Source organism: Mandrillus leucophaeus, unplaced genomic scaffold, assembly GCF_000951045.1.
Source record: "Mandrillus leucophaeus isolate KB7577 unplaced genomic scaffold, Mleu.le_1.0 Scaffold951, whole genome shotgun sequence".
Lineage (NCBI taxonomy): Eukaryota > Metazoa > Chordata > Mammalia > Primates > Cercopithecidae > Mandrillus > Mandrillus leucophaeus.
In genome coordinates this window covers 512,592-525,155 of record NW_012110375.1, presented here as the reverse complement: position 1 = coordinate 525,155, position 12,564 = coordinate 512,592, and the positions used below count along the sequence as shown (strand labels likewise).

Sequence of the window (12,564 nt, the reverse complement as noted above, 5' to 3'; positions counted from 1 at the left end):
TTAAGGGAACTTATTTACTAATGTGGCTTCCATTATGACCAATACTTTTCAAACTAATCTCTCACATAGTTCCTTTTGAACTCAAGACTCACACATGAAACTGTCTGCTGGTCATGGATCATCCAAATGAAAACAGAACCCTCAACCTTAGCATATCTAAAACTAGTCTCATAATCTAACTTTGCCTTCAAACTTGCCCTATTCACCATTTACCTTGTGGCCTAACTCAGAAAACCTAAGTGTCAGAAAGCTTACCTGTTCTGTAGAGGATGTTTAATATAGTGTTCTGGGTTAGCAACCTCCTGATTAGATTCCGTTTTCTCCTCTTCCGTAGTCTGGGGATTAGGAGTAGGGGTGGTTTCCTAGTGGAAAATAATATAAAACATTAAATTTCTTAAGACATCTATGACAGCAATATTCTAACTAAACCTGAACTGACATGCTGATAATTTTTTTTTTTTTTTTGAGACAAGAGTCTCTCTGTTGCCCAGGCTGGAGTGCAATCGTGCGATCTTGGCTCACTGCAACCTCCTCTTCCCAGGTTCAAGCAGTTCTCCTGCCTCAGCCTCCTGAGTAACTGGGATTACAGCTGTGTGCCACCATGCCTGGCTAATTTTTCTATTTTTAGTAGAGACAGGGTTTCACCATGTTCGTCAGGCTGGTCTTGAACTCCTGACCTCGTGATCCGCCCACCCTGGCCTCCCAAAGTGCTGGGATTACAGGCATGAGCCACCACGCCCGGCACTGATATTTTTTAAGAAGGAATTAAAGCAGATTGCTTCATAAAACAGACCACCCAGACCAACCTCTAAAGAACCATTCTCTACTCTCATATCTCTTCATTAAGAGCAAAAAGAAAAGGATTTCTCAAATCTGAAAATGTAATGATATTTATAGTTATCCTTCCACTTGCACTTTTTTTTTAAATAGCAGGAAGACAGTCACAGACTATGCAACAAAGTTGGGAAAATCTGCTATTTTTCTTAACATACCATCATATTGAGATACTGCATATGGTATTGAAGGGGGTATCAGGAAGGATAGAGGATTAAAACTAAAGTTTCAAGAGTATAACAACTATATCACTGGGCACAGTGGTGCGTCCCTATAATCCCAGCTACTCGGGAGATGAACAGGAGGATTGCTTGAGACCAGGAGTTTGAGACCAGCCTGGGCAACACGGGAAGACCCTGTCTCAAAAACAAACAAACAAAACAAAACTATATTATGATGACAAAAAAGCTTTGTAAAGTGATCAAGTCAATGATATGCAGGTCTTACCTTCATGGCATACTGTTTACCCTATGGTAACCTAAAAGTTTGGCAGCTTAATATTTTCAGTGGGCCCTAACAAGATGGACATTGGCTTGAACTTAAATCTTCTCTTAGGCTAGGCATAATTAACATTGTCATCTAAAAATATCAGAAAGAAAACAAGCCTGGGGACAGTAATTTAAAATAGGTGTTCACCACATTCTTCCATGTAGCTCTTCATACTATCATAAATTGTCAACAAAAGAAAAAAGCCAAAGAAAGGCACTAGGACAAAGACTGATACCAAAAAAAGGGCAATGCAACAAGTGTTTAGAAATCAGACTGAAGCAGCAAACAATAGAGATCTATGTTAACATAATAAGATATGTAACTCGAATATTTATTATCTAAAAGACCTCAGAGAGCAGAAAGGTGGTAAATATTTATTTGAAAGAATATGGGTTTTCCCGTATTTTATGTTTCTTAGAGATGGGGTCTCACTCTGTTATCCAGACTGGAGTGCAGTGGGTAATCATAGCTCACTGCAGCCTCAATTTCCCTGGCTCAAGCAATCTTCTTGCCTCAGTCTCAAGGGTAACTGGGACTACAGATAGGCACCACCTTGCCTCAGTCTCAAGGGTAACTGGGACTACAGATAGGCACCACGATACCTGGCTAATTCTTTTTTATTTTTAGTATAGACAAAGTCTTACCATGTTGGCCAGGCTGGTCTCAAACTCCTGAGCTCAAGCGATCCTCCCACCTCGGCCTCCTAACAGATATGTTTTTTCTTATCAACATATGACATGTATAAGAATTTCTATTAGCCTATAAAGTCACCCAGAACAGACACCCTGTCTTGATCTCACTCAATAATCACAGTACTTAATCCAATAGGAATTTATTGACTTCATTACTTAACTGAATAAATTTAAATGTTTACATAGAATGGTTAAGGCCTGAAAATTGACATACAGTAATTAATGCCTTAAAACCAAACATTTTTATCAACATTCACTTACCAGTAAATTTAAGTGTTCAAACAGATGATAATTACTGAATGCCATTTCCTATCCCACTAGCTTAAAATTAATGATGGGTTTCCAGGCAGACAATGGGAGTCTCAATGAAAACAATGAGAGACTGGCAGGCAGGTAGGCTTTAGGGGACAGGGTACCAGAGAAAAACTGCTGTAGATGAGAAGTGGGCTCCTCAATATATGCAAATATCCCTCACAGGTTTTTGGCTAACTTCTAAACTGGCACTTTCAGAGTGTAACTCTGGTTGGCCTAACAGAGAACAAGAACAGCTGAGCCAAAACTAGAGACTGCACAGTATTTGTGAAACATAAGTAGAATGGGTACAGGGACTTATGTCTGTGACTCCAGCACTTTGAGAGGCCAAGGCGAGAGGACTGCTTGAGTCCAGGAGTTTGAAAACAGCTTCAGCAATACAGTGAGACCCAGTGAAGAAAGGGGAAGAAAGAAAAAGAAACAATCCTCTCTCTCTCAGATCCAAAAAGGAATACCAAAGAAAAGTCTTCAGCCTGCAGAAAAAAGATCCCAGATGGAGATGCAAAAAGAATGACAAGCACTTGAAAAGGTAAATATCCTATATAAACGACCATTAACAGTTTAAAGGAGCAATGATTATAATATGTTTTGGGGTTTCACATAATGATGGTCCTACCACAAGGTTAGGCATACAGGGGTTTTCAATGTTGAATATGCCAGTAAAAGATATTCTTCCTCTCAAAGTTAAATAGCACTGTAAATTCTCTTATATTTATTCACAAGCTCAAAATCCTCACTATAAACCATTCACAACACTTATTTAAACCTTTCACCTCAGCAGCACATAAACAGTGAGTTACAATATGACTAATTACAAGTTTAAGGTGTCCAAAATAATGTAGTACTTTCCCTTCTTTTATGTTATTCCATTCTTTTCATTATTGGGAAAATGATGAAAGACTAAGATGGCATCAAATCTTTGGACATATAGGAATTAAAAGCAAGTTATCACTCAGGAAAAACATATCCAGTTTCTAGAATTTTAAAAGTGTTATTTTGAATTAAAATAAAAGTCGCACTGTAAGTAACTGATACTAGTCTTCATATTAAGAACACATAATTGGCCAGGCACGGTGGCTCAGTGCTGTAAACCCAGCACTTTGGGAGGCCGAGGCAGGTGGATCACCTAAGGTCAGGAGTTCAAGACCAGCCTGGCCAACATGGTGAAACCCCATCTCTACTAAAAATGCAAAAATTAGCTGGGCGCAGTGGCGTGTGCCTGTAATTCCAGCTACTCGGGAGGCTGAAGCAAGAGAATTGCTTGAACCCAGGAGGCAGAAATTGCAGTGATCAGAGATCGTGCCACTGCACTCCTGCCTGGGCAACAAGAGCAAAACTCCGTCTCAAAACAAAACAAAACAAAAAAGGACACATAATTTTGTACTTTTCCAACAACTTAAAAAAGGAGCTACACATTTTGAAATGTGTGTGTATGTATGAATCAGTAAGTATACTAATTTAAAATCTTTAGTCTTCACTTTTAATTATATAAACATATTAGATTTTCAAACAAATGATGTGAAATACCATAAAAATTTTTATTGGGCATAGACAGTCTTCTTTTCGTATGATCTATATGGGAACTAAAAAATAGTTCAAGAAACAAGTTCTATTTTAAGATATATAACCTTATTTTTAAGGTTGCTTCCTATAGACACTAAATAGTTTTAAGTTTGCATTCAGTTTAAAAACAAAACTCTACTGCAAAATCCTACCATATTCCTCTCTCTACTCTCTCAGGCTGGTGTTTTCTCAATGAGCAAATTTCACTGGAAATTACATTCTAAATGACCAATCTCAGGTTCTACTGAGGAATTAAAAGGAAAAAAATTAAATGACTAACATTTCTAGGTTTATAAACTACCTGGACAAAAAAGTAAAGGCTAATTTAGCAGATTATGGCTAATCTCAAAGTAATCAAACACATTTTTAACCTAAAATAGGCAATCTTCCCTTGAAAAAGCATTGTGTAACACATTTTAGGTGGGTAGAATAGGGAGTAAGAGTGAGGCCATGGGATGGTGCTGTGTTCATCCAGGTAGTAACCAATGTGGCTGAAAGAGAGGGTTCGTGAAACCAGAGCTAGAATGGTAGGTTGGAGTGAGATTGTTAAAGGCCTCAGAGGTCAGGCTAAAAGTGTAGCTTTCATCTTGGGGGCAATGAAAGCCATTAACTAGAAGGTCAAAGAGATTAAATACAAATGGCAAGTAAGGGAACAGAAAAAGATAACCAATTTGAGAGCAAAGTATTAAATCTGGTTTAAGATTTGCTCAGTTTATCAGCTTCAAACAAAAATGTTCAGTATTGTAATTTAGCAAACCCAGGGCTGAATAAACTGTCATAGCAACAAGAGAAAGTTGAAAGTGAAGAAAAAAAGCAAGCAAGGGTAAGAAAAGTCTAACAATTGGCTGCAAAGAATGTCAGGTAGCTTTTTACTACATTCTGCAAAAACTAGCACAGGTATAATATTAATCTTATGGGACAATCCTAATATTATAGACGTAAATATTTCCCAGATCTAGCATCATTCTGTGATGTTTTCAATAAATCTGACTAAACTTTAGATTCTCCTCATCATGTTCAAGTCTACATTGCTTAAATTTCAAAATCATGATGCGCTTTCCCACGGTTTGGAACATTCAAGATTTCTCAGCAATTCTCAACCCAAATACACATATAAACCATTTCTTCTAGAAATAATGATGAGCCTTCCCCCTCAGAACACCCCATTTGTGTACTCCATTACCTTCACTCAACAAATATTTACTCACAGGAACTTCCAAAAAATTTTTTTCCGGGTTAAGACAAATCACCCAACACCTTATTTGAAGTATGTAATAATCAGTAGTCCCCCTAGGCACTGGTTAATGGTTTGAACCAATAACTCAAGGTATAGTCCACAGACTACTACTACTGGTCCACAAACTGGTTATGGTTGACAGTGAGGTTAAGTATAGAAATGCAAAGTAAACACTTAAATTTGTAGCAATTTGACAATTTTTTATCTGCTGAAACTAATCAAATTCAGGCTTACATTTCGTATGCATGTCTTCATCTTTATAATTTTACAAAAGTATTACATTAGAAATTTTAAAAAAAGAAAAGGCCAGGCATGGTGGCTCACCCCTGTAATCCCAACACCTCGGGAGGCCAAAGCAGGAGGATCTCTTGAGCCCAGAAGGCCAAAAGAGGAGCACCACTTGAGCCCAGGAGTTCAAAGACTGCAGTGAGCTAAGACAGCACCACTGCACTCCAGCCTGGCTGACAGAGTAAGACTCTGTCTCTAAAAAATTAAATTAAATGAAAATTTAAAAACAAACACAAACCAGTTTGTCGTCAGAATATGAGATGCACTGCTTCAGATCACATCCTCTAGAGCCACGTTCCCCATGTTGGAATCCCAGCTCTGCCATTCACAGCTGAGCAAGTAACTTTTGTGGCCTCAATTTCCTCATCTTAAAATGGGCATTGTGACATTTATCTCCTAGGATCACCATGGGGATTAAATGAATTGAAAAACAAAAGCATTTAAACTGTCTGGTACATGGGAAATGCAAAATAAGGATTGCTTTTTATAAAGTAGCTAAAAATTTTAAGCGGTTACCTGGCTTGCCATTCTGCAAATTTTTTTTTTTTTTTTTTTTTTTTTTTTGAGACAGAGTCTCGCTCTGTCACCCAGGCTGGAGTGCAGCGGCCGGATCTCAGCTCACTGCAAGCTCCGCCTCCCGGGTTCACGCCATTCTCCGGCCTCAGCCTCCCAAGTAGCTGGGACTACAGGCGCCTGCCACCTCGCCCGGCTAGTTTTTTTGTATTTAATAGAGACGGGGTTTCACCGTGTTTGCCAGGATGGTCTCGATCTCCTGACCTCGTGATCCGCCCGTCTCGGCCTCCCAAAGTGCTGGGATTACAGGCTTGAGCCACCGCGCCTGGCCCATTCTGCAAATTTTTATTCAGAGCAAACTGTATGGCCAGACACTATGCTGAATTGTTTTATATGATTTGTTTTAGAAAGAAAAAAAATTTTTTAAATTATATTTATCACTTTCCTCCTTCCTAAATTTTTTCTGATATATGTAGATATAGGTATTCCTCCCAGAACAATAACGATTAATGCAATATAAAGTCATTTTAAAGTAACATTCAAGTGAAGAAACCTACTTTTCCTACTTTTAAAGGTACTCCCAGATACCATATTTCCCCTTTTCTGTACTGAAGGCATCATATCTTTGGCCTCATGAATGGCTAAAATGTAGCATTGAGCTGAACTATTTATTACCAAGGAATAGCATAAAGGACATTGAAATCAAGCATCAAAATAAAGCACAAAAAAAGGGGCTAGAGGAAGAAAGAAATTATGTATCAGGCACATTTATTCACATACCATCTATATATATACCAGGTATCTGTATACCAGGCTCTGACTTCACTACCACAGTTTACCTCTGATAACAGAAAAAGAAATCCCAGGTTTACCAATCCCTGGTGCACTAGGAGCCATATTGCAAAATGGGTATCTCAACAACACAGTCTGGATCCACCTCTAACCCCAATTTGATGAGTCCTTTAAGTCTTAAGATGAGTATGATAGGAGAAAATTTTCAGAGAACAACAGGGATTATTTAAGTGATCTAGGGCAAGCCCTTAAAACCCCTGTAAGGATCAGTTTCTTCCCTTGTAAAAAGTGCTGTGTAGGTTTTAATCAACAATCCAAGAGTCTGGCACTTAAGTGATCAATAACTGTCAGTTACCATTAGCAATCAGTACTTGAGATGACATTAACATAAGAGTTCAGAAAGGTAAGAGCTGAGTAAATGTGGCATGCTGAACTAGACTTCAAACTCTGGAAGAAGTTCGGCTAGTCCTTTAAATTTTAAGATGAGGAAATTTCAAGAACAATAGAAGATAAATCACTAACATTCATATCCCAGTAATATACTGAACAGGGAGTAGAAACCTAAACTACCTAGGGTATGCTCTCTAAATTTTTGTCCTGACTTAATAATTTCTATCTATCCTCAAATCCTTACACCAGACCTTCCCCACACCCCCAATCATATACACAGTAAGTGGGGATATGGAAAGAGAAAGAACTCGTGATTAACTTAGAAATAACTACCCAGATGACTATTACCACACCTAAATAATTCTGATACCAACACTCTCCCCCTTCCTGATGACACAAAATAAATGTGTTCAGTCAATGCTATAGCATCAAATAATGGGTAACAACATGACTGGTGACCCATATTCAGTAGCGCTTCCTTATATTCCCCCTTCCTTCACTTTCTGTAGCTAAACTGGAAAGACCAGCTGTGTCCATACTAGAAATGTAAATGCTACATATTTCAAAGACAGCCGCAATTATTTCTACAAGGTACTAATACAACATTCTAGTAAACTGAAGGCACTATATTAAATAAAGGTATGAAATAATGAGCAGAAGGATAGATAGACACAGTAAGAACAGAAAAGGGTGGTGCTTTATGATTTTGAAAAGCTCACACCTCATCCAAACTATGAGTTTTTACTTGATAGGTAACATTTACTAAGCAGCGACTACCAGGCCATGTGCTACATTATTTGCATACATACTACCTCAACATACTATAAATCATCTCAATCTAGTCAATATTCATGATCCTGTGAAACAACCATTATTCTCTCCACTCTTCAGACAAATCTGAAGTCCTGGAAAAGTAAACATGTCATTTAAATCCGGGACTACCAGGGTTTACGGCTAAGAACACCACATGTCCTAGAGTTCTACCTATTTGTTGTTTCAGTATAATTGTTAATAGAACTCTCATTCACTCCCAAAGGTGGCCAGGACTGAATAATAAATTATATGGTTACAAAGATTCTCTTTCTAGGCAACATAAGTCTATAAAATACACTGTGCTCTGCTCTACAGCCTCAAGCTCAACACCTTTGCTCATCTTGCCAATGCACGTCACTGCCAGTACACTAGTAAAAGAGGCATGAATGGTACAACTCACCCTTCCTCCCAGACACACAAAAAAATCCACCACCAGGAAAAAAAAGCAACTATATAGTGAGTTTGTATTATTATGCACAACAGGACCCTAAATACCCATTGGTCAAATATCTCACATATACAGGTAAGTGTAAGTAAAAACCTCTTTTATGTGTACAAATAACTTTAATGAGAACATTATTTAATAGAAATATGTAAACAGACCTCATACTTTTCTGTTCCTTTGTAGTATACACTCAGTTCTCAGTTTTGTCCTTCATTTGACATATTAAATCAGGCAAAGAAATGTATACAATCACATAAAAAGAATCACGTTTTCACACTTGAACACACAGCAGTGGTCAAAAATAATGAAATGTAAACTGGACCCCATGATTTAATGCAAAAAACATTCCATACAGAAAAGTTTCAGGCTTCTAACTTTACTGAATCCAGTACTAAATGTTCTTTATATTCCTCAGCCTTTTTCAAGTCTTTTTCACTTTCTAACATCCGCCAAAGAACTATGCAGCTTCCAACCTGTGCTGGCAATCAGAGCTTATCACCTGGGATTCTTGCAGAATTTCTACCTGCTTTTTAATGGCATCATTTTCACCATCTTTAGCTTTCATTTTTTTTCTTTTCTTCTTGTTGTTTTGCTTCTTTTTCATGCATCACTTTTTTTTTTTGACCAACTGCTTCACCACAGTAGTCTTAATTTGTCTCAGGCCAGGATTAGCCATGGTCCCTCAAGCACCATGAGAAGGGTGGGACAAAGAGCCAGGGTAACCATGGAGGAGGTGGCTGTCAGTCCCCAGTTCTTTTCAAGAAACCATGCATTTCCTCACAGCACCCTCCCATATGTAAATTAGTGTAATTAATTAACTAGTACACAAGAACAACTATAGTCTTACCACCTGTCTTGTAAGGAATAAAAAATTTGGTAAAACACTGAAAAGTTGCCTCTATTAAACTGTTTCGGTTTTAGCTTTGAAACATATATTTATAGTAAAGGAATACCAGCTAATATGGCGTCACCCATGAAAATGTGGCTGTGGATTTTGCAGGTCTTCCTTACCTGTAATAAAGGATCAAAACTATGACTTTTGTACTCCTCCCTTAACCTAGAAAGTTGAAGTAAAAAAACACCTGGAGATTTAGCAAAATACAAATCTTTCAACATTAAAACACTGCTCACATGGAAAAAATTTTTTCACGTAAAAGACCCTGAGACATCATGTATCAATTATGATTCAAAAGACAGTACTTCTTAAAGTGCTTTTCAATTAATATAAAATGGCATCTAAACAATAACAAAAAATCACTGGTAGCTGGATTACTAAAGAAAAGAGTTGTGATGATGTGTACAAATTGTGCAGTGTCCAAAAATACTATAAAAATTCAATAGCTGTTTATTTAAATAATAACCTAATTACTTGATCAAAATTAATAAATAGCACTAAACTCATGAGTGAATCGAGATGATTAAGTTTGCTGAGCTATATATTTCTGGATATTCAGCAAACTATACTTAAACATATTAATCAAAAAAAAAATCCCAACAGTTCACACTTGCATTTCTGATCTTCAAATAAACAATTTTTAAACTTGGATAGATTCTTTTTTTTTGAGACAGATTCTCACTCTGTCACACAGGCTGGAGTGCAGTGGCATGATCTCGGCTCACTGTAACCTCCGCCTCCTGTGTTCAAGCAGTTCTCTTGCCTCAGCCTCACGAGTAGCTGGGACTACAGGCATGCACCACCACACCTGGCTCATTTTTTTGTATTTTTAGTAGAGATGTGGTTTCAACCATGTTGGCCAGGCTGGTCTTGAACTCCTCCTGACCTCAAGTGATCCACCCGCCTCAGCCTCCTAAAGTGCTGGGATTACAGGAATAAGCCACCGCGCCCAGCCTAAAACTTGGATGCATTCTTTTTTTTTTTTTTTTTAACCCTTTGAGATGGAGTCTTGCCCTGTTGCCCAGGCTGGAGTGCAGTGGCATGATCTCGGCTCACTGCAACTTCCGTCTCCTGGTTGTAGTGATTCTCCTGCCTCAGCCTCCCGAGTAGCTGGGATTACAGGCGCCCGCCACAACGCCTGGCTAATTTTTGTATTTTTAGTAGAGATGGGGTTTTACCATCTCGGTCAGACTGGTCTTGAACTCCTGACCTCGTGATCCACCCACCTTAGCCTCTCAAAGTGTTGGGATTACAGGTGTGAGCCACCGTGCCCAGCACATTCTTAACTACTAGAAAGAGTTGTAGGAGGCCAGGCGTGGTGGCTCACGCCTGTAATCCCAGCACTTTGGGAGGCCGAGGCGGGTGGAGCACCTGAGGTTGGGAGTTCGAGACCAGCCTGACCAACATGGAGAAACCCTGTCTCTACTAAAAATACAAAATTAGCCGGGCGTGGTGGCGTGTATGCCTGTAATCCCAGCTACTCGGGAGGTGGAGGCAGGAGAATCACTACAATCTGGGAGGCAGAGGTTGCAGTGAGCTGAGATCAAGCCATTGCACTCCAGCCTGGGCAACGAGAGTGAAACATTGTCTCAAAAAAAAAAAAGAAAAAGAAAAAGAAAAGAAAAAAGAAAGACTTGTGGGCACCTTTCAACATTTTAAAATAAATTTTTTAAATGAACATTCTTAAGGGAGCACTAATATGTACCTACTGATCAAATTACTTTGCACATATTATGCAGCTTAAGCCAATATCACAAATTCAGTTTGGGTTTGGGGAGGTGATAACACAGACACAAGAAATAACAGATGTGTGAACTAGGATGATAAGGCTAATGATAAAATTTAAATGTCAGTACTATTTAAACCAAAGGCTACCAGAAGATTCATAATTTAAAATAACTAGAAAAATTTACAGGCCGGGCGCGGTGGCTCATGCATATAATTCCAGCATTTTGGGAGGCAGAGGCAGGTGGATCACAAGGTCAGGAGTTCAAGACCCATCTGACCAACTTGGTGAAACCACATCTCTACCCAAAATACAAAATTAGCCAGGCGTGGTGGCGCATGCCTGTAACACCAGTTACTCAGGAGGCTGAAGCAGGAGAATCACTTGAACCCGGGAGAGGGAAGTTGCAGCGAGCTGAGATCGCGCCACTGCACTCCAGCCTGGGCAACAAGAGCAAAACTCCGTCTCAAAAAAAAAAGAAAGAAAAAAGAAAAAGAAAAATTTACGTACGGCCAGGCACGGTGGCTCATGCCTGTAATCCCAACACTTTGGGAGGCTGACGCAGGCAGATCATGAGATCAGGAGATCGAGACCATCCTGGACAACATGGTGAAACCCAGCCTCTACTAAAAAATACAAAAATTAGCTGGGCCTGGTGGTGCTTGCCTGTAATCCCAGCTACTCAGGAGGCTGAGGCAGGAGAATCGCTTGAACCAGGGAGTCAGAGGTTTCAGTGAGCCGAGATCACACCATTGCACTCCAGAATGGTGAAAGAGCGAGACTCCACCTCAAAAAAAAAAAAAAAAGAAAGAAAACAAAGAAAAATTTACATATGTTGAACATTATACAAAAGTAAAAAATGATTCAAAATATATCAACATTAAAATGGCATTAGGACCAGTGCACAAAACTGTTGACTGCAGTAACATGGTATTTTCCATTTCGATTATTCCTTAAAGCTTTATAGGAAGTATTTGAAAGGCAAATCTTTTAAAGAATTTAACTGCTATTTAAATGTTCATACATTTTAAAACTTAGAAAACATAACTAAAATTTCATGATACTAATTAAATTCTAGTTTTTTTTTTTTTTAAATCTATCTTTACATGTCACAGTTCAAACAAATGAGCAGTTACTGTTAAAATTCTATGTGTTTGGCTGGGCGCAGTGGCTCACACCTGTAATCCCAGCACTTTGGGAAGCTGAGATGGGTGGATCGCCTGAGGTCAGGTGGTCGAGACCAGCCTGGTCCAACATGGTGAAACCCTGTCTCTACTAAAACTACAAAAATTAGCCAGGTATAGTGGCACGTGCCCATAATCCCAGCTACTCGGGAGGCTGACTCAGGAGAATTGCTTGAACCTGGGAGGCAGAGGTTGCAGTGAGCCAAGGTAGTGTCACTGCATTCCAGCCTGGGCAACAGAGCAAAACTCCGTATCAAAATAAATAAATAAATAAATTACATGTGTTCATTTTTAAAAGTTAAAGGTTATAATTTCAATTTAAACTGTAGCTTTAATAAGGTCATTTTGTTTTCTGTAACAACTTCTTATCTAACAGATTTTTTTTCTTTTT

General features: G+C 38.7%; 1 protein-coding gene across 1 annotated transcript in view; it reads right to left on the bottom strand.

The window, feature by feature from the left end:
- Nucleotides 1–12,564, bottom strand: part of EIF4E (eukaryotic translation initiation factor 4E) — a 54,590-nt gene that overhangs the window by 20,208 nt on the left and 21,818 nt on the right. Inside the window, 1 exon segment of the mRNA XM_011970551.1 lies at nt 256–362. Within this exon segment, the coding sequence (XP_011825941.1) occupies nt 256–362 (107 nt within the window).